General features: G+C 40.3%; 2 protein-coding genes across 3 annotated transcripts in view; both read left to right on the forward strand.

Annotated features, from left to right (window-relative positions):
* Positions 1-10,171, forward strand: part of RGPD4 (RANBP2 like and GRIP domain containing 4) — a 33,381-nt gene extending 23,210 nt beyond the window's left edge. The window contains exons 21-29 of one of the 2 annotated variants that reach the window (XM_054272285.1): positions 969-1,136; positions 2,468-2,560; positions 3,444-3,640; positions 4,038-4,266; positions 4,741-4,839; positions 5,008-5,150; positions 6,661-6,934; positions 7,049-7,383; positions 9,609-10,171. In XM_054272285.1, the coding sequence (XP_054128260.1) occupies positions 969-1,136; positions 2,468-2,560; positions 3,444-3,640; positions 4,038-4,266; positions 4,741-4,839; positions 5,008-5,150; positions 6,661-6,934; positions 7,049-7,383; positions 9,609-9,914 (1,844 nt within the window). In that variant the 3' untranslated portion in view covers positions 9,915-10,171. The remainder of the gene's footprint in view (positions 1-968; positions 1,137-2,467; positions 2,561-3,443; positions 3,641-4,037; positions 4,267-4,740; positions 4,840-5,007; positions 5,151-6,660; positions 6,935-7,048; positions 7,384-9,608) is intronic. The other variant, XM_054272286.1, reaches the window with a different exon arrangement.
* An 838-nt stretch (positions 10,172-11,009) lies between these two features.
* CCDC138 (coiled-coil domain containing 138) overlaps positions 11,010-27,747 on the forward strand; it is a 39,080-nt gene continuing 22,342 nt past the window's right edge. The window contains exons 1-8 of the mRNA XM_054272328.1: positions 11,010-11,448; positions 14,031-14,166; positions 14,894-15,009; positions 15,651-15,835; positions 16,822-16,980; positions 18,105-18,224; positions 19,682-19,759; positions 19,838-19,948. Of these exons, the coding sequence (XP_054128303.1) occupies positions 11,010-11,448; positions 14,031-14,166; positions 14,894-15,009; positions 15,651-15,835; positions 16,822-16,980; positions 18,105-18,224; positions 19,682-19,759; positions 19,838-19,948 (1,344 nt within the window). The remainder of the gene's footprint in view (positions 11,449-14,030; positions 14,167-14,893; positions 15,010-15,650; positions 15,836-16,821; positions 16,981-18,104; positions 18,225-19,681; positions 19,760-19,837; positions 19,949-27,747) is intronic.

A 27,747-nucleotide genomic window follows, 5' to 3' on the forward strand; every position in this document is an offset into this window, starting at 1 on the left:
AATAGGTTGAGGTACTAAAGCAATCATTTTGTTCTTAGAAACAGCTGTTGTGGCTATTGATGTGCTTATGGGGTAGTTCTTAAAAATAATTCACAGATTTATTTCTTAGCCATTTAAACCCAACTTCCCCTTCTCAAAACAACACAACCTAAACAAGCAGAACCCCAACCAAACCATACCTGATGTTTAAATTGCTATATCCTCTCTCTTTGCTTCCATTCTCTCATAATAAATATTTGTTTCCAAAGCTGTCTTGCAGCCATGTATTTTATCTGCAGTTTGATCTAGGCTTTACTTTCACCTTTAACCTTTGCACTGCTCATGCACTGTTCTCAACACTGGTGGAAGGAATAACTTAATGTTGTAGGAAAGAAGACAAAATGTTAAATAATACAACTGATGGTGATATTTCCATGCTGCAAAAGCTAGTTAAATAGGCTGAAAGCGATGTTTTTTGTTGTTTGATAGTGGAACTAAGAATTACTTTACTTTTGTAACAATCAAAGTTTTAGCAAAAGCTGTTATGGTAAATTTATTATTAGCTAATAAAAGGCTCAGCTATCCCATAAGTAATCTGAAATGTATTCTATTCAGTTGCTTGGACAGGTTGTTGTTCACAACTTCACTTTTTTTCAGGCCTGAAGTTTCCTTATTTACCTTTGTTGGTCACCTCTGTCACTCTTCTCTGTAGCTAGCTCTTATTTGACATGAGGACTTAATTAAACAATCTGTTTAATAATATAAAGATGCAGCCCTGTTTCGTTTTAATGCTTGAATTCCAAAAGCAATAGAACAGTGTGTAAGTTTTGCTGTTCTGTCCTTGACTCCTCTAAGTTTGTTTCCTGTCTATCAGCAGAAAATATGTAGGCCCTTAGAATTAATTCGGTTCCATAATAATGTGGGGTTAATGTTATTTCCTGTTCTGAAATTATTCCGTTTTAATTGTTTGTTCAATTTCTGTAAAAAAGCTGAGAAGACCACAGTGTCAGAGGATGATGTTCCATCTGATGAGGTTGTAATAGTTTACGAGTTAACACCTACCCCTGAACAGAGAGCTCTTGCTGACTTCCTCAAGCTCCCTTCAACATTCTTCTGTTACAAGAATAAGCCTGGATATGCAAGTGATGAGGACGATGGTAAGGAATGCCAAAATTTCTATTTGTGCTGCCTTTTTGTGGGGAAAGGGTGTGTGCAGTTTAGTGTAAGAAGGATCTCAAACTGTTGGATGGTGACCAAGGTGAGCAGCCTTGAGTGCCAGACTCAGGAGTAGTGGCTGAGGTCACTTGGTTTGTTCAGCTGGGAGAAGACAAGGCTGAGGAGTGACCTTGGCACAGTCCCAAACTTCCTCAAGGGATCAGCAGAGGAGGAGGTGCTGATCTCCTCTTTCTGCTGCTCAACTACAGGACACAAGGAAATGGAATGAAGCTGTCAGGAAATTCAGCTTAGGAAAAGGTTTTCCTTTGAGAGGATGGTCAGGCCCTGGAACAGGCTCCCGAGGACAGCAGTTAGAGCAGCATGCCCATCAGAGGCCAAGCAACATCTGGGTGATGCACTTAGTCATATGGCTTGGTTTTAGGTAGTCCTGCAAGGAGCAGTGAGCTGCAGTTGGTGATCCTTATGGGTCCCTTCCAACTTGAGGTAGTTAGCACTGTTAGAACCATTAGACACTGAAATATTTTTGTGTGGGCCAGTGAGAAGTAATCTTGTCAGTGTCCTCCTTATGGCCAAAGATGCTCAAGTCTCCAAAATAGAATAGTACAGTGGAGGCCCAGGAGTGACTAAAGGGTATTTGTTTGCTATATTATGGGTGTTGACATCATTACCAAGGTATTTGGTTAGGTAAGAGGTATTTGAGCAAGAGACCTACATTAGTAAATATTTTGAGACAAATAAAAAAGCATTTTTTATTAAAAAAAAAACAGTCTAGGTTTTCTTAAGTGCTGTACTAATAAGTTACTTTTCTTCTAAATCAAATTCCTAGTACTATTAGTTAACTTACTTTATGTCAAACCTTACTGCATGTAATTAAGATTGATTGATTGATTTTATTCAGCAGCAAATATTTTAAATGGAACTTCTGAAACATTGTATTCAACAGAAAATGGGAGAAGACAAGCCCCCTCCCACAAGTACCTGAGCTTGCAAGTTTTTTTGTAAAAAATCTTCAATCTTCTTTCCCAAATCTGTTCAGTGATAGTATTAATAAAATCACTCAGTAAGAAATGTTTTCCAAAAGCAAAACCTGTGCCATGTATCTGTAGCAATCTAGGCTTAAAAGAAGCGTTAATAACACTCTAGAGCACATGTAAGCAAAACTAGAAGTGACAGCTGACTTGTTGATTTGTGTAACTCTTAAAGTATAAGCAAAAATGACATATACCTGCTAGCCTTGTGAGTTGGAAGGGCGCAGCAGACTTCTCTGACCTGGACTGTGCCTGAGAGCTTACTCTTTTTTCCTGTGTTTAAGATGAAGACTACGAAACAGCTGTTAAGAAACTTAATGGAAGACTCTACCCCAGTGATTCAGACGAGAAAAAGAAAGGGCAAGGTCCTGTGAAAGGTATGTCTTAAGAAATTTTCATTATTGTACTTCATGTACTTAGACATAAAATCTGAATCTGAAGGACACATGGGCAGAGGTTAATTTTTTATTTCCTGGGATGGTTTCTAGAAGCAGAGGTGCTGGGTGCAGAAAGCCTGCATCTCAACATACAGAGTTAAGCTCAGTATATTAAGCTACTGGCTAGCAGTAAAGGGGTACCTGAAAGAGAAATGTACAATCCAGGTGATCTCTAAATAAGAATATCAAAGTCTCTTCCTATCTTGAGTTCCTTCTGAATATGAAAAACTTGAAAACTTCAGTTTGGCATGATACTGCTCAAGAGAAAGTTGTCTACATCTTTGAGTACTTGCTACTTCTGCAGTTACTCAATCGAAACTTTTGAGTTAATGTTCAATTTTAAAAATGCTGTTTGGTCTCTATACTAAAAGTACAGGTGTAGGCAACTTGCTTATGTGTGTCTGACTGTCTCTGACTTCAGTGTTACATAACTTGAAGGTAGGTACTTCTAGAAGTCAAGTTTGGGGTTTCTTTGAGGATATGTGCTAGAGGGAATTAATCCATCTGAAATATTAGAAGATACTGAAGGAAGTTAGTAGTAGTGGCAGCTGCATAATGAAATTCTTCATCGTTGCATGGAAATTCCCTGATAGCAGTAAAAACCCACAGATTATGTATTTTCAATTCTAGTTACCCCAGGTTAGGTTAGTCTTCCCTTCCACTATTTAAACAGTAATGCTGCTGTCTGTGAAACTCATGAAGTCTGTCTTCAAGTTGATGTGGCTATTATGAGCCAGATATTATTACAATTTATAATGTCAGGGCTAAAAATTATTTCAGTATGTAGCTACCTTCACAGCTATTTTCCATTGATTTTTTACAGCAGGCCTTGCAAAGAAGAGTGAATTTAACAATGAAAGAGAATGTGCTGCTACTTTGGAAAAGAAACCAGCTCCTGAGGAGAAAGATGGAACAAAAGCTCTGCAGGTTCCTTCTGCATCTGTTTGTGGTGTCAGTACTGATACTGAGGGTGACAGTCTGGAAAACTTAAAGTCAGAAGCTAAAATTCAAGAAATGAAAGTAAGAGCTAAAACTTTACTGAACTTCTTGTTACTAAACTTGTACAATTACTTCATGTATGTGTGAGACAGTACAGTTCTACAACTAAAACATCCAGTGGGGAAAAATTGAGTTTTTTCTAGCAGTGCCTCAAGTGTATGCCAACGCAGGAGATTTGATTTCAGGAAATAATAATATTGTTTTGAAAACAGACTACTTCAAAGATACTTTAGTCTCTTGTCAAGTTAACATCCTTATGTGTTAACAGTAATGAAAAACTTCAGAAAGCTTGCAGCAATTTTTCTTGGTGTTCTTTATTTTTCTGTAAGGACTGTTCTTAGACTCATGGGGAGGAGGTTTCAATCCCAAGGTCTTCTAACTTCTTTACCTATTACATTACTTTTTTGATTAATTGCAGGAGAATGAAGTTGCAAGCTCAAGTGACTTAGTCTCTACCAGTAAGGAAGAAATACCCATTCCATCAAATGATGAGGTGACAGAACTTGCCCAGTCAGGTACCAGCAGTGAAGAATCACATTCCACCACAGAAACTGTGCAAGTATCACAGACCTTATCACGAGCTGAAGACAAACCTGTAGATTTGTCAACTAAAAAGAGTGATTCAGATGGTTCAGAGTCAACACAAGGTAAGGTCAGGGGTATATGCTGAGGTTTTTTTGTAGGAAACTATGCTTTTCTGTGGATCAGTTTACCAAGCATAGTTGCTGTCATGGGGAGTAGTACCAATACTGAATTAGAAATATAGGTACTAGTCTGGCAAAAATGTGTATATATCAAATTTTGAGTTGAATTTTGCTACAACAAAACAATGCTAGTGTCTATTGTGTAATTTAAATATGATGGACTTCCATTAGCTTACTGTTAAATACCACATGAGCTCTGTGGATTGGCATATAAGTAGTATGCTGAAACTCAGAGTCTTGGGCCCATTTTTCAAACCATAATAGATGGTCATTATGACAAGTGTCATTCAAACTTTAAATTTATTGGAAGGAAAAAATGCTCTAGTCAGTTCTCCAGTTTATTCTTGTGACTACATAAATGCATTTTCTTTAAGAAGGTAGAGAAAAATCTTTGACTTTCTCCTTTTTATTTGATAGAAAACAGAATCATCTCATTTGGTTTTGGCAATACCGCAGGCCTGTCATTTGCAGATCTGGCATCCAAAAGTTCTGAAGACTTTGCTTTTGGCTCAAAAGGTGAGTTCATCTAGTTTGAGACAAACCTCAGCTGGACTTTTGCTTCATACAATATACCTTTTGTGCACAAAATGTCTGCTGATCATTAGAAACAACAATTTTTTGCAAGTTTTTGTCAGAAAGAAAAAAAACTACATTAATTTTAAAATGTCACTCTCTTAATTGTAGATAAAAACTTCAAATGGGCAAATACAGGAGCAACTGTGTTTGGAGATACAACCCGTAAAGCAGATGAAGATGAAGGTGGTAGTGATGATGAGGTAGTACATAGTGATGATATCCACTTTGAGCCAATTGTGTCCTTACCAGAGGTAAGATGATTTCTGGAATATAAAACAACAATTAAGATAACTATCTCTGCTAACATAGCAAGCTTTAAAATGTTTTGCTTAGCTAGCTTTGCTTTCAATGTTGTTGTGCCTTGTTCTGCATGTTTTACACTATGTTGAAGCACCTGTTGTTTTAAATCCTAGTACAGCATAGCCCTGGGGAGGTGTCTGGTGCCTCAGTTAAAATCTTCAAGTGATTGCATTGTAACTTGACTGAGAGTTGATGAGGATGCAGATTTGTACACATAGCTCATAAAAGCTAAACCATTTGTATAGCATAGCTGAAAATCAGGAAGGGGGAACTGAATAACTGCTAGTGCTTATACAACTCAGCTGTGGCTTTGTATCAGTGACCTGTAGATTCAGTTCTGTGAAAGCTATGCCAACTAAGAATCTTTAAGCTAGGCAAGAGATTCCTAGAATCACTAAGAAAAAAGATGTACAATTAACATCACCTGAAGGCTAAGGGAACTAACTTTTTTAGTTTGAAAATAAATGGTTTTTCAAGAAGTAGGACAAACTTCAGCTTTGAAGGTAGCCTTGTAACTTACTGAGAATTGACAGTTATTCAAGTCTTGATTTGGTTTTTAGCCTGGTAACTATTTCAGACTCTTTTGATGATATCTTCATATTCTCTGACCTTTCTATAAATAATAAAATTTAACTATAGATTAGTACAATTATTGAGCAAGGCAAATAGAGTACAAAGAAACTGTGGTGTCCTTCAGTTTGAACAGCTGGTCTGATCTGTTTTGTAACATGCCTTCAACTTCCTTCTTGAAAATTTGGTGTGCCTTTTCTCATTTGTGTGTCACATTATGACTTCTATCATGCTTCTCTGCTTCCTTTTTTTGGTTTCACAAACAGTATTTTGTCACACATTTCTTCAGTATTCTCAAGTGTTCATATCTTTGGAGAATTGCTAAATAAAGTGGCGAGAGAGGCTAGTAACTGCATATATAAGTGAGGTGGAGATACGTCTGTCAGGCTGAAGTTTTGTATATTTGGTGTTTATTCTGTTCAAATGCAGATGTCAAATTCTTTAACAATGTGCTAAAGACAACTCTGGGAATTGTAACAGTACTTGATCTTCACTTCTCAGTGTGCACATCATTCAGCAAACCTGAAACTTGGGAAACTTGCCAGAACACTTGATAAAGTCATGGGTTTTTGTTAAAAGAAAAAAACAAACATAAGCCATAAAGAAAATCCCACTCCCAAAGCAAAACCAACAGACACCCACCACAACTACATGTAGCATGGTGAAGGGGGATTGCAGTGCTGTAATTGCTCTCAAACAGTGGAATTTGTTGGGCTCTTAAATTCTGAAAATGTTTTACCTGTTTTGGTGTGATGAATGGTGTGTCGGTGAAAAGAACACACTGAATAATTTTCCACTGTAATATGTCAGAATCTTCAGAAGTATATGTAATAACTATTTAATGTCTTTGTAGCAAATGGCAGGTTCTTAGTCTACTGTGCTGTTTTTTAGGTGGAGGTAAAATCTGGAGAAGAAGATGAAGAAATTCTCTTCAAGGAGAGGGCAAAACTTTACAGATGGGACAGGGATGTTACTCAGTGGAAGGAGCGTGGTGTTGGAGAGATCAAAATTCTCTTCCATACACAGAAGAAATACTACAGAGTCCTAATGAGAAGAGACCAAGTTCTTAAAGTCTGTGCAAACCATGTTATCACCAAAGAAATGAACTTAGTGCCCTCTGATACATCAAACAATGCTTTCATTTGGACAGCCACAGATTATGCTGGTGAGTTTTTTCAGGTGGTCTTTGTTTTTTCTAGGTCGTCTATAGTTTGTTTTGTTTTTCCCTGTTGACTATTACAAGATGAAACTAAACAGGCCTTCTTGGATTTATTTTCAGATGGTGAAGTAAAAGTAGAACAATTTGCAGTCAGATTTAAAAGCCAAGAAATGGCCAATTCTTTCAAGAAGATGTTTGAAGAATGCCAGCGAAGCTTATCGGAACTACAGAAGGGGCACTTGTCCCTGGCAGCAGGACTGTCAAAGGACACCAACCCTGTTGTGTATTTTGAAGTTTCTGCTGATGATGAACCTTTAGGGCACATAACCATGGAGCTGTTTGCAAATATTGTACCTCGAACTGCTGAAAACTTCAGAGCCCTGTGCACAGGAGAGAAAGGATTTGGATTCAAGAACTCCCGCTTTCACAGAATAGTCACAGACTTTGTGTGTCAGGTAAGGATAAAAGGAAGACTTCACTGAGAGAATGAGATGCATCTTGAATAACAATGGCCCTTCAAAAAATGACTTATATAGAATAGCACGTTCTTGTTGGCAGCTATTATGGATCCACTGTGCAGGATAGTCTCATCTGTCCTTTCCCTACAAGGAGATAAGAAATGGTGCAAGCAGCACATGCTACCCTAAGATGCTTTTCACCTGTGCCTACCAGTGGCCTCATGTTTCAGTGTTTGCTAGTACTGTCACAACAAGGTGAAAGAAAAAAAAAATTGAGGGAGGTAGAGTCCTCTTAAAATGGACAAGGGGCCTGTTGCTGAACAGGAACACCAAGGAAAGTAGTTGTTCCCAGAACTACCATTCATCCTTCTCTGTCCAGAGAAGAACTTCTGTATGCTCACCTGTTAAGAACACTTACTTTCCAGTCTTCTCTTGGACTTTAAAATACACTTTATATTTCAGATAACATGCATTTTGAAACTGACGTTTTAAGTATCACAGATGTTAGGTTTCAATCTAAAACAAGTCTTCTAGATCCAATGACCATGCAGTGGCCTGTTTACTAAAACATTGTTTTGTGCAGAGAGCATCAGCCTGCAGTATATCTGTAACCCCTGGTAGAGTGTTGGTTTTAAACCTCTGTGTGCATTCAGTAGCACTGGCAAGCTCTTCAAAAATGCTGAAGGCTTGGGAGATTGATAATAGCTCAGATAGACCGTTCTTAAAATTCTCATCAATAGTTCATTTGGTTACTTGGAACAGGCAGAATGAACCAACATCAGTACATGCTATGCTAATGATCTGCATATCACTACATCCCTGAAGATGAGGCACGTAGATAACTTTCTACAAGCCCAGATGTATACAGTAGTACAGGAAAATAATATACAAAAGTAATTATAAGGACATCAGCCTGTTGGAGTGAGTCCAGAGGAAAGCCAAGCCTTTTAAGAAGGATGGAGCACTGGTCCTATGAGGAAAGGCTAAGAGAACTAAATTTGTTCAGCCTGGAAAAGAGAAAGCTTAAGGATAATTTAATGGTGTCATTCCAGAGCCTGAAGGGAGCCTACAAAGATGAAGGAGGGAAACATTTTACAAGAGCATGTAGTCACAGGACATGGGGGGAATGGTTTCTAGGTAAAAGAGAGCAGGTTTAGACTAGATGTTTGGAGAAAGTTGTTTGTTGTGAGGGTGGTGGGACACTGGAACAAGTTGCCCAGAGAAGTTGTAGATGCCCTGTCCCTGTCAGTGTTCTAGGCCAGGCTGGATGGAGCTCTGAGCAGCCTGATCCTAGTTCTAGGTGTCCCTGCCCATGGCAGGGAAGTTCTAGATGATCTTAAAGGTCCTTTCCAATGTAAACCATTCTGTCATAGTATATTAATGGCTTTCACCAGAATAAAATATTAGTCTTTCTTTTGATTAGCTATTTACATGGGTGTGAAGTATGCACTTAATGCTTCTTTTGTTAAACCTTTGTGCCTTTCTGACAAACTAATTTAGGATTTAAGCTTATTTCAGGGTATTCTGCATTCTAGAAAGGAGCAGACACTATTTTAAAACAGTTAACCGTACCACGTGTGCCTTGACAAAGTGAACTTCTATCACATTAAATGTGGTAGAAGATTAAATGTGATTAAATGTTTGCTCTGCTTTGCCTGAACTTTCTTGAGGTACAGTGAGAAGCTCTTGAATGAGAACTAAGGCTGTACAATTTGCACTGTCACCTTTATGTGTATGCTCAAATTTATCAGGAGTTTGCTACCTTCCAGAAAGATAAGACACACACCATGCTGCTCAACCAGTTGCATGGCAAAGTTGTATGGAATTATTGGTCACTGCTTTGTTAACCTTTGTCAGGTGATGAATTCTGTGCCTGCAGGGACTAAGCAACGACCTTCAAGGAGATAATGCAGGTCCAGGCAGCTTCCAGGGCCAAGTGATGCAGGCAGCAGGAATGACAGGCCTAGAGGAATGTCACTGTGGAGAGCAGGAGGTTCTGCGTTCAGAATAAACAAGGGATCCACCTTCTACTACTGCTTCCCTTACCACAAACAAACCTGCTGAAGCTGGGAAGCCCTACATCTAAGGAGATACTGATACTTGTAAAAATGAGTTCTTCCACAACAAAGTCTTTACTGTTAAAAAGAAGTACAACTTTTAGGTTGTGTTTTGGAACTTGTCAGTTAATGCTGTCTGGTTGTTTGTTTTGTTTTTTTTTTTAGGGAGGAGATATAACTAACCATGATGGAACAGGTGGACGGTCGATTTATGGAACAGCATTTGAAGATGAGAATTTCATAGTGAAACACACCGGTCCTGGATTGTTGTCAATGGCAAATAAGGGCAGGGATACAAATAATTCTCAGTTCTTCATAACACTTAAAAAAGCAGAACACTTGGACTTCAAGCATGTGGTATTTGGGTTTGTGAAAGATGGAATGGATGTTGTGAAAAAGATCGAATCCTTTGGTTCTCCTAAAGGGCTAGTAAATGGAAGAATTGTCATTACAGACTGTGGGCAAATATAGAATTATTTCTTTGAGTATACAGATGTTTTTGCAGTATAAATCAGTACTTAGATGTTATTGACTAATTATTTCAACTTCTTAAAATGGACACTTCTGATGTATAAATGTAAAATTACAGGCTATAGTTGAATTTTTTATGTGTTCTAATTGATTTTTTGCATGGTAAATAAAGTTCAGGCACTGGCATATTTCAGGTGTATTTGTGTTATCCTGACATATTTGTATTAAGTGTCAAATTTTAAAAATTAAATCCTAGTCTTGTTAAAATAAATGTCTTGTCTTTACTTTGGTTTGTTTAAAAGAAGATGACTTGCATAACTTGGTTCTTGCTCTCATGAAGCTCTTTTGAATGTGCAGATGATAGATGCAAATTGCTGGACAGTGCACTGAAAGCTCTTGAAAGTTAATAGGTATTGCAGCGTGCAGAAAGCAGGCTGAGCCAGGTAGATGTTGCTTTGTTCTGTCTGCATAGTTTTTAAATGATTGATCAATGCTGTGCAAGAGCAATATGCCAACTTTTTTTTACTTAAACTATTTTTAAGGCACTTGGCTTAATGAAAAACATCTAGTTAACACTGGGATTTTACCTGACATACATTAAGTATAACCTTCTGACTCTGTTCAGTGTTTATTAGCTGTGGCCAACTTCTCTGACCTTGCTGCAGGCTCCAGCTTGTGTACTCCAGCGTGCTTGTACTTTTACCACTTTGCCTGTCAAGAGTGAGTATGCATGGGTAAATGCAGGGTGTATTTAAACTTACAGTCCATACCTCTGCTATGGGCAATACACATTTAGATTTGCTTTCTTTGGGGGGTTATTTATTTATTTTTAAAGGATGGCAGTAATATGTCTTCAGGTGTCCTCGGGGACTGTACCCCTCTCTACACCCACTCAGGTGCCTGGAGCTGGGGCTGGTTCGGCCTCTTCTCCCAGGCAACCAGCGACAAGACAACAGGTCACAGACTTACCGAGGGCAGGTTTTGGGAGGGCAGCAGGAGCAATTTCTTCCCAGAAAGGCTGATTGGCCTTGGAATGAGGGACCCAGGCCTGCGTTGGGATCACCGTCGCTGGAGCTGTTAAGAGGCTGGCACTGAATGGTCCAGTTGCCAGGGTGCTGTTCGGTCGTGGGTCGGACGCGCTGTGCCGGGGTGAGGAGGAGCGCTGTGTTTGATGATGATGGTGATGACGATGCTGTGTGCCCGCCCCGCCAGGCCCATGGCGGCGGCTCCCCCTGCCCGGGCCGGCACTGCCCGTGGTACCGAGTGCGCCTGCGCGGCTCCTGGCGGTTGGTTCGAGCGCGGCGGTGCCGCCATGGCGGGCCCCGGGCCCGGCCGCTCCGCCCCGGCGCTGCAGCGGCGCTGCCCGCAGGGGCCCGCGGGGGTGAGACGGGGCCGGGGCGGGCGGCCCGCGGGGAGGAGGAGGCGGCACAGAAAAGCCATTTCTTCCTCGCCGCGTCCCTGGAGCGTTCGGAGAGATGGAGGGTGGGGGGCCTGTCCGCTGCCTCGGGGTCCATTGTGAGCGCCGTGCTGCCGCGTACGCAGTGCGGGACCAAAGTGGGGTTTGAACAGAGCTGAGGACCTTACGGGCTCCTGCTGCTCCTATCCCTGACCCCGCGCAGTGGTTGCCTTAGAGCCCAGGTGCTGAAGAGTCGCCTGTGTCTGAGCAGGACGGTTCGCTGAAAATTGCAATTCTAGATTCTATGCGGTACCAAGACACAGTTTAGCTGTGCAGTTTTTGCCTAAGACCTAGTCCCTGCCAGTTGAGTGAGAAAATATGTGAATCTTCTTGGGAGTATATTAACCTTGTATGAAATATAAATAATAAGAAAAATGAGTTATCTTTTTTTTTTTATTGCCCAAGTAATTGACAGCCTTACTTAGAATGCATTAGATGTGTTGTGATTTTTTGTTGTTGTTGTTTTTTGGGTTTTCTTTGTTTACCTTAGTGATTAGCTCTGTTGTTAGAGAGCGGGAAATTGTTCCATACCTAGTCAATCAGGAATCAAACCCATGGTTTATTAGAGACTGCTGCAGTGACCAGACGGTAATTTTGGTGGGTATCAGTCCCTTGCCAAGGTATGGCGGTTTTATTTTACACCGGAGAAGGCTGGATTCTTTGCACTCAGATGAATGAAGGAACTGTGTTGTGGTTCCGTTCTTTTTATTACTTGTGCTGACAAGTCGAAACTGATCTACCTAAAAATTCAGCAGCAAAGACCCTTCCCCCATGATGGTGTTTCAGAAGCCTTTGATATTCAGTAGAAGGAATACATGCTGGCCAGGCACCTTTATTTTGCCTGAATTTTGCTTATCTTTCAGTGAAACAAATTTTTGCTGCTGTTTTTGTGCATCTGTATTCCCTGGGTTAAATGCTTCCGGTGTGTCTGGGGGATAAAAGGCCTTAAGTGCTCAGACTCATGCTGCAAGGGGAAGTAATATAGTGGAAAAATACCCACAGGCAACCAAAGACTGGGGAGATTGAAATTGAGTTAGGTAAGTAGTTGGGTTGGGATACTGAGTTAGTCCTGGGAACCATCAATGAATACAAAACCCAGCCTTTTTTTTCTTAGTATCATGCCAGTTTAGGATCAGGAGCCATCTCAAATGTGATGTGAAGATTTTGATCTAAAATCAGGCTGTATGTGCCCCTAGTTCCTGCTGAAGGATTTGCAACTTGAATAGCATTTGATCTAGATTCTCTGGGGAATTTTTCTTGGGGAATATTCTGCTTTGAATTACAGAACTGTACTTTAAAGAAAAGTAATTTTAAAAACTTATTTTTAGAAGATGCTTACTGAGACCTTAATGCTTGCAAGGAAGAAATGTTACATGTGTTTGTGTGTTTTGTTATTTCATTAAAAAGTGGTCATTCAAGGGTAGGAAAATACAGTAGTTGATCACTTGATCTATAACATAGCAGAGAGATGCAGTGAAACATGTAAGAACATGAGAGCTGCCTTGAGTCTGATATTTTGTAATATACATTTAATTGATTTTGGCTGTAGCCTAAAATATCTGTCATTCACTTTTTTAGTATGCACTTATAAATTAGTAAGAAAAAGAAGAGCAAGAAACTTTGGCATAAAAAGCCTAGATATGAAGGTAGATGGCACTGTTTCCATTATTACCTAATTCTACTTTCATGCCTTTGTGTTACTGTCTTCATAGTGCTTAATAGTTTCTCAAATATTTTAACATAGAACACCATAAGTATTTTGTTATTAGACTGTAGAGAATATATTTGCTTCTTTATGTTGATATGAGAACCATTTACATTTATGTATTTAGAAAACCCTCTCCCTTTTGAAAGCCAGTAGTATGTAGTAAGAATCATTTCACAAAGTGTGACAGTTTAACCATCAAACCAGTGAGTTGTAACTTACTTTTCCCATGAAAACTCTGACTAGACTGCAATGGTTTTGTGCTTTCTTATAGGATTGCCTCTCAGGAGCATTGCATACCAAATGTAAAAGCAGAAGCTCCCTAGTTTACAAAGGTAATATCAAGCAATGGTGCTTTGATATCTTTTACAGGGAAAACATATACTAAAGCTGCATTGTTCCCAAATTTATTTAGTTTTGTATTTTCTCATTTTAAATAGATAGGTAATCTTGATCAGGGCGTTGTGATACCTAGGAGCCAACCTGGGAATTATGACAAGTAAAGAGTGCAAAGGATGTTTTGGAGCAATGGTTCACAGCCTGTTTGTCTTTAAGTCCTGCTTGAGTTAGTTGTAGCAGTTTACTTCATAATGCATGTGTTTAGCTTTAATTTAAAGATACATAAATGTTTAATATCTAGAACGCATTTGGTATCTTTCAGAAACTGAAGCATGGAGACAGCTGGTTATTTGTCAGATTTCAGTGACAGAAAAATTTCTATAGGCAGACAAGCTCTAAAATTTCAGAAAGACAAATCATGTGAAAGCTAAATAATTCTTACTATGCCTTAAGCTGTTGTAATTAAGTTCATAATTCATTGGGCTGCATCAATGGTGGTTTTGGTTCTTAAACCTACATGGACTACATGGCAAGTCCTTCTAATAAGTCCTTATTGATTTCTTAATGTCAGCTTCTCAAATGTGAAATAAAATTGTTGCAATTTTATATATTTCAGGTGGCACTGACAGCTCACTGAAAAATATAACTATTTCTTTATCAAATTGTTCCTTAGAGTCAGAATTTACAGAAGCTGGAAGAGAGAAGAGCATCAGATCTAGTGATTTCCAGAAAAGTTGGAAAAACTGTGATTGGTAGGAGATGTTTTTATTTCTCCTTTATTTTTTTTTCCTCATAAAAGCAGAGATAAAACAGATGTATTTGGACAGTGTAAAAGTTGCTTTAAGCTTCCTGTTTTCTTGTTAAGTAAAGAACTCTTTGTAGCTAATATATGTGATCCATGAGGATGCTGATTTTGATGAGGAATATTGTTTCACTTTCTCATCTAATCTGTGTATGTTGGAATTGCTAAGGGAATACAGGAATGACATGAACTTAACCAGGGGATAAAAAATTAACGAGGAGGAAAGTGAATATCCCAGACTGATAAACAGATTTATGTTTATTTAGAGATAATTCAATTCCAAATGCCCGGAAATCTCTTTTAAGGGCTAATTTACACCAATTAGGAAAATACAACTTAAAAAGGGGAGTTGTATTTTTAGTTCTCTGGGAATTTGGTGGTTTGTGGTAAGAGGAGAGTGCTGGTTTTACCTGTTACTTACATGTGCTTACAGCGTGAAAAGCCTAGCTATTGTAACAACTTTTAAGTCAGCAACCTGTAATTTCTGTGGTTGAGATTTGTGAGTAACAATGCCTTTCATCCAAATGATTTAATTCTGCTATTTGTTATCAGTAAAATATCAAAGTCTCACATTAAGCAATGTTTGCCTTTTTATACAGACTTGTTTCAGTCTCTGTTATGTATCATGTTAGAAAGGAATTGAGTAATTTAAAGTTAGTGCTCTTTTGTACTTTTAGTTTTGATGATGAGCAAGATTATTTTTGTGGTTCAAGTGGTCTAGACATAGAAGAAGACAGCATTATTTGCTCTGAAACTGATGCAATTCAAAATACCGCTACATACACCGGAGCAGGTAATAAAAATTTAATTTTATACATTCTTACAACTCTCTGTGAAGTATAACATGTAACTTTAAAAACTTCCTAGTAAATGTATTTCTATTCAGTTCAGAAATACACTAGTCACCTAAAATGTATTTTAATGTGGGGATTTTATCTTTCACATGAGTACTTTCTTTAGAATTATTTTAGGAGGTTCAGGCATACTTGAAGCAATACTAATGTTATTTTCTCATGTGGCATCCAGTAGTTTCTTAAGTCTTGTCCTGTTTACTTAGATGTCACCCTAAGGTCTAATCAGCAGCAGATCACTTACCTGAAGCCCTTACAAAAATTATAGGAGATTTTGGTGACATGATTCAGTCTGTGTACAGATTCCATACAGATATCTCTGGGATTTCTATATTGCAGTGGAGGGCATAGTTTTACATAAAAAACTGTTGATTCTTGGTCAGTTTGAATAAATCATGGAACAAGAACTTGGATCAAATCTCTGTAATTCTTTAGATTACTTTCACATTTTGATACATCTCTCTCTGTACTTGTAACTCTGAATTCCTAGAACACATTTTTACTGGTTTAGTACAATAATCATATCAATATTTAGCTAGGTCTGGTTTTTTAATGTAAAATGCATTTTTTATCCTGTCCACAGGCCTCACTTTACCATCTCATTTGGCTGCAAATACTCAAGAAAATACAGACCAAATTATCAACCATGGTTTGTTAAAGAAAATTGTGCATGGAACTGGTGCTCAGGCATGCAATAGGCAAGGTTTAATACCACCTCACATCAGTCAAATTTATGATGAATTATTTGTCATACATCAGAAGCTCCAGGTAGGAACTGGAATCACCTTCAAATTTTTGTTGAATATTGCTATGAATATTCTCACTTTTGAGAAAGAAATTGGAAATTACTTATATAGTAAGACTTACTTATATATAAGCTATTATTTTTTACTACTACTTTGTATTAATCACAGTTACTTATATTCTAAATCTGTTTCTCTATCTTCCTCTTCCCCTAGATTAATTCAGTGATTCAGTAATGATGCTTTGACTTGAATTTTGGGTAGACCAGGTAGATGGGTAGGTGGGCAGATTCAGCTTGAGGGAGCTGGAACCCAGTGTTTCTACATCCAAGACTGTCTCCTGACACACTGTGTGTGTGGAGGGAAGCACTCACAGCCATTGCTTCTCTTGAGAACATCTGAAACTCTTCTCCTGACTCTAGGCATTCCAAAGTGCTGCCTTCATGGCCTCCTCCAAATCCCACCAGCTTATCTCCAGGTTTAGGCTACTAATAGAAGAACCTCCTATATGGTTTTACTCTGTAACAGTTCCTAAGCTTCTGCTGGATTCCCTGCAATAATTGTCTTTTCCAATATATGAGATAAAAATAATTTTTTATCTTTTTTCTTCACCGCTTTTTCAGGGATGCTTCTCGCTAGTTGAAGAAACAATATCATTAATCTAGTGTTCAGCATAGTCACATCAGACTCTGTTCTGTCTTACAGTTAATACCATTATCCAAATATTTTAGAAACAAAAGCCAAAGTTTAATTTTCTGGAGCAAAAATGTAGGGTTGAATTTTGCATTTTGGGAGGCTGAGCAATTCCAATGCACATGGAGGTCTTTGGGTTAATGTGGGAGGAAACTGAACAGAGGTGACTGCCAGGATACTTTGTATTAATAAGCTCTTGTGTAACTATAATTTCACAAAGAGCTAAACATATCTCTGGGACAAAATTTTAAATTCAGCATAATTTGGGAGCACTTCACATGGGTTTTAAAGGAGCTTAACTTTTTTTTCTTGATACAGAGAGAAAGTTCAGCACAGCAGGAGTATGCTCTGCAGCTGCAGAAACGAGAGCGTTCTCTAACAGAACAAGAAACATTGTTTTTTCAACATGAAGCAGCTTTGGCTAAAATAAGAGGTGTTGAGGAAGAAGTTCACACAAAAATTGCAGTTCTAAAAGAGGTGAAATAATTAATGATAGTTATTGCTCTATATGCACTTGAACTAATTTGTAGTTATCTTAAGCCATAACATGTTTGCTGGAAATCTTGCTTATTTCGTTGAAGTCCTTGAAATCCCCAAAGGAAAGATTTAAATAAAAAGTACTGAACAATATTGCTAGAGTTTTTGTATGACTTCTGTTTCAGAATGGTGCATTTACTTGTCTGATATGTAGTACATTTTACAGTTACCAGTTAGAAAAAGGAGGTAATTTTTTTTGTAAAATAGTGAAAGCTATGTAAGCAATATTAGAGGAAAAATGTGGTCTATCTGTAATTGTGTGTAAGTTAAATGAGTATCTTTGCTTTAACTGTAGTTGCAGTGGATTTCCTTGGGAATGGTTTAAGACACATTGAGATCTTCTGACATAACACCTATTGCAGAGGGTACTACCAAACAAAGACTCAAAACTTTTGGAGGAAGACCAGCCTAACTTTGGGGGTGTGGAAAGGAAAAGTAGTGAAGAAGAGTGAATTCATGGAAGGAGGGAAATGGAAGCTAGAATATTTCCAGTAAAATAAAACCTTGCTATTTTACCAAATCTGAGGTACTTAAATCGAAGGTCCAGAGAGGATTAAATATAAAAGAAACTTAAGGAGTAAGAGTTGAATGACAGTAAATATGTAGATTATATTTTATAATTCATATGTTTGTGTCGTAAACCTCTCAACAAGGCATAGGATTAGTTTCTCTGTGTGATTCAGGGTAAGCCCCAAAACACAGTCACAACTCTTTGTAAATATTTGGAAGAGCAAGCTGTAAGTAAAAGCTTTGTCATTTATTTTAGTTCATAAACACTTTCCACATCTGAAATGTTTGAGAAACATACATGTATATAGTAGGTCTGGGTAGAATAGGCAGCAGTAGGAGCTATAGACTGTGTATGTTGCTCTCAGTTTCTGTATAGATCCTTCTTAATAGGCAGTACAGAGCTTGTTTTTCTCCCTGCTGACTAAACATGTAAATTTGGACATGAAGAAATTCATATTAGAAAGTTTGTCCAACTCTTTTAGCACAAAACTGGAACTTTTTGTTTCTTGAATAATCTCTTTTAAAACATGTTCTTAAATTTGATATTTCTACAGCAACATGAGGCAGAAGTTAAGCAGCTGACAGAAGCCTTGCGAGAAATAACTAAAGAAAACAGGAGGCTGAAGTCGTCATATGACAGCTTGAGGGATGTGAATGACTCTTTAAGAAAGCAGGTAAACTTTATTATTTCCTGTCATAAATAATTCTACAAGTTACAGTCAGCAAATATTTGAGCAGCTTGAGTTTGCAAAATTGCTGACCTTTTGTTTCTCTAAGTCAAGAATTGTATGAATGACTGAAAATATTTTTCTCATCTGTTTCTAGTACTTGAAATTTAGCCTTTCTGATCTTTTACAGTATAAAAAAGAAGTAGGATTTATTCTACTGACTCACTAGCTACAGCTACTTATCATGAAGGGAAAGTCCATTGAGAGTGGATGGAGAGAAAGTATTTTATATGGAATATAAATGGACATAATGGAATCCACCCTGTGGAGATTTGTTGTGCCAAATTGCTATGCTGATTCTATTAAATAAAAAGTAGAATGTTTATTTCTAACTTAATGTTTGATCAGTATTTTCAGTTATTTTTGCAAATTTTAATGAAGGCAATATTTTCTCAATTTGTAAACTAGAATGGTGTGTTTCATAGTAATGCGTAGAGTAGGAATTTGCCTCACTTGACTGTTAAGTCTGATCTAAAATGGTGATACACAAATTAACTTAATTATTTGAGCATTGTTTATTCATTGACCTAATTAATATTCTGATGATCTGAATACAATAAAAATCTACAGCAGAGCCTTATTCTTTCCCTTAAGAAGGAAAAGACCTCAGACCTAACTTCTAGGATGTTGATGGTTCTGATGCAACCCATCTGTCTCGTTATTTCCTCTCACTGTAAAATCTTTGCATTTCTGTGCAAACTGAGGGCTTCTGTGATGATCATGCTGTTTATTGTTGTATGGAGAAAGCATGGGGTTTTGTTTATTTAAATAGAGGTTGCAGTTTTCCTGATCTTTTCTCACCAAGCAAACTGTTTTTTTAGCATGGTCAGTAACCACCTTCCCCATTAACAAGACTATGATTAACGTTCTTGAATTTGTGCATTTTTGTCACTTTGTGACAAGTAATCAAATGTGAAGTGCATGTATATCTAAGAGTGCCAGTGTAGTGCTTATTCTTCCCCTGCACTCTGAAAGATTGGACTGCAGAGATACTGCTGCTGTCTTATTTATCCTGGAACTTATCCTTATTTATCCTGGAATTTATCCTTATTTATCTTATCACCACAGAGGTGATAAGAGTCTAACGCCTTGGAACTATTCAAAAGCTGTCTGGACAGAGCAGCCAGACATAAGTGCTACAATGACACTTCTTCCTGGCCCAGCTTGAGCTGGGGGTTGGACCAGGTGTCTTCCAGAGGTGCTCTCAAATCTCAACCAGTCAATGGTTCTGTAATTTGTGGAGGGAAGTGAATGATGATTTTGTTTCTATCACTTTTCATGATAATAAGAAAAAACTTAAATGATTTAGCTGCTCAGCAAAATTAAGTTACTTCAGTGTGATAATTAAGTCAAGGTGTGAGTTTTGAATTTACAGACTGTTTAATATTTTCTCCTTCTTTCAGTTAAGTGATGTAACTGAGTTGAACAAGAAGTTGGAAGGTCAAGCACGAAAAGCAAAAGCTCGTTTAGAAAATCTACAAGTAAGGTTTGTTCTTACATGTACCTTCTTTTATAATAGATAGCCAGTGAAATATAATTCATTGTTATATTTTGTTTAGAGGAAGCATGAATTTTCAAAGGTATGGAAATCTAATGATTTGTGTCAAGTGATGAAAGAAGGCAAACCTGTGAAACCGGAAAAAGTGATGGCAAAATCAAGAACTGCTACGGTAAGAATTAAGCAGAAGTCTTTAATGTTTTCATTTGGAAGATATTAGGCAGTGTAACGTTCTCTCTGCATGTGCTAGAAATTGCCAAATGTAGCTTTTTATTTTATGAGGTTCATTAAGAGGAGAAACAGATTATACTGGGGGAAAACCCACACTTAACAAAGAGTTAACTTTGTTCCAAAAACTGTCTTGGATTTCATATTGCTTATGTGTATGTGTATATTATTATTTATAAGTCAAGTTTTCCTCCTCAGATCATGTTATCTTTCATCTGCCAATTAGAATTATAACCTGCATCCACTGTCACAGGTTTCTTTTGCTGCATCAGAACAAATTTTAGACTCATTCTGGTTACTGCTACAGTACAGCACTATCCTTATGAATAACACCAGATAAAAAGTAGTCTTTCAGAAGTATCCAGTAAAGAACCTTAATCTTCTGAACCAAAAGCGATATGCTGCTATTATTTTTTTGAGAAATAATCTTTAGTGGAGGACTGAGATTAAATGCAGTGTTCATTCACAGCTCCAAAACAATCACCTTTTTTCCTTGAAAAACCTTCTTACATCACTTAATGAAATTCTTTCTGTCTCCATGTTGTTCCATTTATGGTATTACTTTGCCAACATCTCCCAGCTGGTTATGCTTTTTTTTCCAGCTAGAGGTAAAGTGTGAAATGAGAAAGATATTCACACCACCCTAATTGATCTACAGTGAATGTGCTGTCCACATATAGCAAACAAATTCTCTCTATATAAGTTTTAGCATACTTTGGTTGCACATGAAATGCAAATAGTATCAGTAGTTATAGTTCTGAGTGAAGAGGAAAAGAGTTCTCTGAAAGTAGATAGAAGAAAAGTTTTGATGTCTTTAGGGAATTGTTCATGCAGTCTGTCTTCAGGGATCTCTGGATTTCTTTTGTAGAGTATTTAATTGCAATGTAGTAGAGCCAAGATGAGAGTTCCATTAAATCTTTGTTCTTTTTTTAAACAATACTAGTTGCCCAGTTAAATTATCGACAGATTGCATGAAATGAAACAAAGTAGGTCTAGTGTATTGAAATAAGAATTTCCCACACCCTTTAAAGTGAAGGACTTTAAAGACTTGTTTTCTCCTGTATTTCATTTGTCCAGAATTGTAAAGTGTAGTGATTCTGTATGAATTTTTTTCCAAGCTATTTTACTACCATTTCATCAAGTACAAAATAAATTACGGGCATATGTTTTTCACACCAAGAAATCATCACTATAGGTGTTTGTTTTGCACTGGGGAGTGAAGTGTGAGAGAAAGAGAAAGAAACACTGCAGGGTTCCTTCTGGATCTTTGTAAGGAAGGCTGACAACAAATGGCTTCATTAAATGGCTATTAAAGTAAGACAGAGTAAGAGGAAGAATATAGAGAGTGAGTAAATCTTGTGTCCCTTTAGATGCTGGGAATGTTGTGTTTGTGAACATCAAATGGAGCCCTGGTGCACTTTTCCCAGGGCTTGCTGAGCAGAGTGTCCATTGAAAAGCCTGTCCATTGAAAAAAGCCCCTCCTTTTTGGCCACTCAACATATATATCATTTTACATATCTTGCAAGAAAACAACTCTGTTCATGAAGGATGTTTATGGGAGAAGAACTTGTTGCCCTTTTAGACAAGGCCAAGGCCAGGCAGTGTGGGATTTCTGGGCTGTTCAGATGGTCTGGGGAAAAGCCCAAAGATGGCCTTGGGCCCCCGGGTTCGAAAGGACGAGAGGAAGCTTCAGATTTGTTCTTGGTCTTGGTGTTTATTAATTGCTTATCTAAAAGATTTTCTCTTGGCCTGACAGAGTTCTGCTCAGCAGTCAGCCATGGGCACACACTGAAAGCCCCTGGGGCGGTCACCTATCTTTATACCCGGAGTTACGTATACCATATTTATCATTTTTCTCCAATACCCTCTACCCTTCTTAACCAGTGTTTCCCTAGTAAGGTCCAATCCCGGAGTGCCAACATCACCACAGAAGATGGAGGTCTAGAGGAAGAAGAAGAAGGAGAAGGGCACGCCCCAATTCCTCCATCTTACTTCTCTAGACCCCCCTGTACAGAAATCTTAAGCCCTGTATCTCACACTCCAATTAACTTGTCCCTTCACCATTCACCCCAGTGAAATCCTCCCGTCCTCATACTGATGTCATCTCCCATGTGGGATCAAAGTCCAGCCACCAGACATCTCTGGCAGCATTCCAGGACTCCCGAGCCCCCCCAGTTCTGAGAGACTGAGATCCCACATCTCCCCCTTCTGTTTGCACCAAAAGACCTTTTTTTGCTTTTATGTGAAAACCCCCCAAAGTCCTTAGTTTCTTTTCATTTCTCTTCTGGGTCGTTTTTTGCAGCCCGAGTCTCGACTTCTGTCTGAGTACTCGTCTCTCTGCTTCTTGGATCAGCATTCTCGTGCTCTCGCGTTCGGAATGGTTTCACGTGCCGCGCTGACACCCACTTCAGACCTCGATCTGTGGAGATACAAGCGAAACCCTTTCCCCAAGTGATTAGTCTGAAAGGACCCTCTATTTGTCCGGTCTCTGGGTTCCTGATCAAAACTAAAGGATTTTCCCTTAGCTTTGCCTGTGTGTTGTTTAGAAAATGTCTCACGATCGGTGGATCAGGTTCCGAGGATGAGCTATTTAGGAAATTCAGCACATACAATGCCTTATTTAATTTCATGTGAGGTGTTGCCTCTGGCTCACCCCTTCTCTGTCTGTCCAGAAGGGATTTTAGGGTGTGATGTGTTCTCTCAATGATTGCCTGACCTGTGGGTGAATGCGGAATACCAAACGTGTGTCTGACACCCCATCTTTTCAGGAATCTGTCAAGCACCCTGCCTGTGTATGTTGGACCATTATCTGTTTTTATCTCCTGAGGCACACCTAATGCTGCAAATGCCTGCAGAAAGTGTCGGCAAGCATGGTCTGCTGTTTCCCCAGCATGTGCTGAAGCAAAGACTGCACCTGAGAATGTATCTACAGAAACGTGAACATTTTTGAGCTTCCCAAAAGATGGGTATTTTGTGACATCAGCTTGCCACAACTGAAGACTTTGCAGCCCCCGCGGATTGATGGCCCCGGTAGAAGAAGGTGGCTGCACAAGCTGACAGTCTGGACAAGCACTAATGATCTCCCTCGCCTGACTCTTTGTGAGACGAAAGGACTCCATCAGTGCTTGCGCATTCTGATGAAAGAACGCATGACTTAACCTTGCCTGCTCAAAAATGTCCGGCAGTGTTTGCAAAATGGGCATTGTCAACCTGTCCGCCCGAGCATTCCCTTCCGCTAAAAACCCTGGAAGTGTTGTGTGCGCTCTAATGTGTGTGATAAAATACTCCCTTTCCCTGCTCTCTAGCAGTGTTTTCAAGCTTGTCAGGTATGAGTATAAAACCTCATTACTGACTTCTTTCAAGAGCGAACCCTCCAATCTCTTGACCACACCCGCAACATATGCGGAATCTGTCACCAGATTGAGAGGCTGTTTGAACAACTGAAATGCTCGGACAACGGCCGCCAACTCCACAATTTGTGGAGAGCCCTGAACCATCCTCACGTCTGATTCCCAATCCCCTGTCGTTGAGTCTCTCCACGTGATCACTGACTTGTGTGTCTTCCCCGAGCCATCCGTGAACACGGTGATCCCGTCCAAAGGTTCTTCACTTATCTGTGGTTTTGCTCTATAGCATATTTGCGATTGCAGTATTCTGTGTTGGGGAAAGTGGATTGTGCAAGCTCCTGGGAACGCTAACAATGCGATTAACAGGTCTTTCGATTGTTGCATTGCCCAATCGAAGTAGTCTCGTTTCAGAGGTAACCTGATGACTGAGAATTCTCTTCCTGCCATTGTCAGCAGCCTTGTTCTCGCCTTTATGATGATTTGTGCTGCCATCTCCAGATCTGTGAGAATCGTTTTCGCGGGCCTGTGCGGTAGGAAAATCCACTCTATGATTATCAAAGAGTCCTTTTGTGATTCATCCCATTGGAAGATCAAACCATGGAGCTGCGTTTTCTTCCCCAGCACTGCCAACTGAAAAGGCAACGATGGAACAAATCGATGTGCCTGCCTTTTCTGTATCGCATCCGAGATTTTCTCCAACTCTTTTCTTGCTTCTGGTGTGAGTGTCCTGGGAGAACGAATGTCTGTGTCTCCTCTCAAGAGATCAAGCAGTGCTGGAATATCACTATTTGTGATTCCCAAAACTGGTCTCATCCAGTTGATTTCTCCCAAAAGCTGTTGCAGATCATGCAAATTGTTGACCTTTGTGCTGATCTCCACCTTTTGAGGCTTTATTGTTTTCTCTGAGATTTTCCACCCTAGATATTTCCAAGGTGCAACCTCTTGAATCTTTGAAATGCTAATTTCCAGACCTGCCTTTTGCACCTCCGCGATCACACAGTCACGAGCTTCTTGCAGCTCCTGTCGTGTTGATGCTGCGATGAGCAAATCATCCATGTAATGAATGATCTTCGCCTTCGGAAATTTCTTTCGTGCTGGTGCCAAAGCTCGCGCCACGTACCATTGACAGATCGTCGGAGAATTTTTCAGGCCTTGTGGAAGGCAGACCCAATGGTACCGCTGCAGAGGCGTTTCCCTGTTGATACTCGGGACTGAAAAGGCAAATCTTGGAGCATCATCTGGATGGAGTGGGATACTGAAAAAGCAATCCTTGAGGTCAATGACCACAAGCTGCCAATCTCTGGGAATCATTGAGACAGATGGAAGTCCCAACTGAAGTGGCCCCATGTCTTCTATGACTTCGTTGATCTTCCTGAGGTCGTGTAACAACCTCCATTTGCCCGACAACTTTTTCTTGATGACAAACACCGGAGAATTCCAAGGGCTGTCTGTTGGCTTGATGTGTCCCTTCTGCAATTGTTCTTGGACCAGGTCTTTCAAAGCACTCAATTTTTTCCGCTCAAGGGGCCACTGATCCACCCAAACTGGATCATCTGTTTTCCATGTCAGCTTCAATGTGGCGAGTGCTGCAGTGACCCCTATTAAAAATCCATTTCGATCTTCGCGCCCCATTGTGCCAAAAGGTCCCGACCCCAGACTGTGATCGGCTTTTGAACGACAAAAGGACGAATGATCGCCGTCTTATCTCCTGGTCCCGTGACAACGACGGAATTCTCACTTTGCAGACACAGAGATGCTCCCCCGATGCCTGAGAGAGAGCCCAATGGCGCGACCAAGCTCCAATTGCGTGGCCAAAAGATGTACGATATTACTGTTACATCCGCCCCTGTGTCGAGCATACCTCTGATCGATATTGTCCTGTCCCCACATGTCAATTGGCACGTGAGCGTGGGTCGGTCTCGACCTATGTGCTTCACCCATGTTGTATGTACTTCAACATGCTCTTTCATAGGGAGACCTTCTTCGTCGAAGATTGACATGACCTCTCCAACTGCATGTGGTGGCAGTGCGAAGGCTCTCGCAACCACAGTATTTTCTGGTACAGTCAATGGTGGACGAAGCGCTCTTGCCAAAACTGTTAACTCTGTATTTTTGTCTGCTGAGACAACTGTTGGATAGACAATGAGCCCAAGAATACTGCACTTATCTTGCCCAACTATCAAAAAATCTTGTTTCTTGTATGAGTCCCCGCGGATACCTGTTGGTATCTCCGCATGACTTTCATCTAGAAAGCATACTAGTTTTGAAGCTGCCAATGCACACTGTGCCCCTGGTGGGAGGAGGTCTGGGTCACTGTGGAATCGACTGAGGGTTTTGCTGAGGGCATCTGCTTGTCGCTCACTGATGACTGCCCTGTCTGTTCTTGTGACACCGCCAGTATTTGTGTCGGAGCGCGCCGGGGATTTCCCGCGCTCAATTTCCCGTTTCCCGGATGCGGCAACGGATTTCCTTCCACATCTGTCCGGGAATAACATTCTTTCACGGAGTGTCTTCCTCTTCCGCACCGTGCGCAAATTGGTCTTTCCGCTCTCTGGGCTGGCGTTGGTATATGTGTCCGTGGGCAATTCCTTTTCATGTGCCCAGATTCCCCACACCCGTAACACTGTCCTCCTTGGGGTCTGTTTCTTTTCTGCATTGCCGCAAGAACTTTGTTGATATTTTCGTCCTGTTGATGAAGTAATTTTTCGAACATCTTCTCCAATGTCTTGTCCTCTGATTGCCCTTCTGAGCGTCCCTTTAGCTGTTTCTCCCATTCCTCTTTTAGTTCATCCTTTACAATCGCTGCGACGTGCTGAGGCGTCCCCACCTTGCTGCATGCCTCCACCATCTCTGCCAAGGATGGCCGTCCTGGCATGGTGCTAATCACCCGTTGACAATCCGGGTTGGCATTGCCGAAAGCTAAATTCTCCAAGAGAGGCCTCTTCACTTCTTCTGTTGTCACCTGTCGATCCACGGCTTGTGTGAGTCGGTCGATGAATGACATGAATGGCTCTGTGGGACCTTGCCTGATGCAAGAGAACGGGACATCCGGAGCTCCTGTCGGCGTAATTTGCATGATTGCCAATCGCGCTGCTTCTTTGATGTCGCTTAACACTCTCCGTGGAAGCCGCGCTGCTTGTTCCCCTGGATTGTCATCTGGAGGATCCCCTGCTAATTGCCCTTCTGTGAGGTTCGCATTCGGCCCACCTTGGTATCTGTTCCGCAACTCAGCAAGATATTTTCTCCACCTTTTTTCCCAGACAAGACTCTGTGTGTCAGTGAGGATCATTGCCACAATACTTCGAATGTCATATGGTGTGAGATCATACATAGAGAATGTCCCTCTTAATAGCTGTTTGAAGTATTGTGAGTTCAGCCCGAAAGTCTGAGCTGCCTTCCCTAGGTCTTTGAGTGTCTCATGACCCATCCTTTCCCACCTTGGATTCTGTCCCTGGGCATCATATGTCACTGGCATTGTCAAATCCCCTGATCCCGGGAATAAATGCTTTTCCTTTTCCAATGCTTTTCTGATTTGCCTCCAATCCATTGTCTTCACCGGCTCTTGAAACCCCTCTTCATCAGATTCCATTGGGATTTGCATGAATAATGGTGTTGTAGATGTCATCGGTGATTCATAGTGTCTCATTTTTTGCCTTGAGGTTTTTGGCCTTGCTCCTAAATCCGAAAAGGAGACTCGAGGATCCTGTTGATATTTCTTCTTTACTGCATCGAATGAATGCAAGAAGCTTTTTGCTGCTTCTGCTGCTGATAGCATCCATGTTGGGACACCTTCCGATGCTGTGATTCTTATGACATCTTCCCCTTGTAGCTGTTCTTCATCTGAGCTTTCATCATCTTCATGAAATCCCGAAGTGGATGGATAATCCCTTTGTCGTGTTAACATTGTTTTCTTCGAGGTGCTTTTCTTTTTATATATTGTTGGAAAAAATTGCTGCATTGTTGCAGTCTCGCCACGAGATGGCGCTGTGGCTCCGCCGAGCCGACCCGGCATGTCGTGCACTTCTGCCCTCCTGCCACTAGGTGGCGCTGTCACCGGCCTCCCTGGCTCGGATGACGGTGCAATCTCGACTACCCTACTTCCTCTTCCGGCTCGGCGTCTCCCATGAGGGGAAGGAACTGAAACTCCGAGGCTCGAGACCAAAGGCACCAGATCTGGAGACGGTGTGGAGCCGCGGGACGTAGAATCCCTAACACGGCCCCTCCTCACCCGCGACGTCACAGGGGACCGGGCTCGGGCCCGCCCGCGTCTTACTCTCTGCGCGTGCGTGCTCTCTGAGCTACTTCCGGTGTCCCCCAAGGTGACGTCATCATCGTCTCCCCCCTGTTTCACCTCCGAGGTTCCCGCCCCTCGGTCTGTCCCAGAATCCGACCCCTC

Source organism: Melozone crissalis, unplaced genomic scaffold (assembly GCF_028551555.1).
Source record: "Melozone crissalis strain CALT ecotype California unplaced genomic scaffold, PUWL_Pcris_2 ptg000013l_1, whole genome shotgun sequence".
Lineage (NCBI taxonomy): Eukaryota > Metazoa > Chordata > Aves > Passeriformes > Passerellidae > Melozone > Melozone crissalis.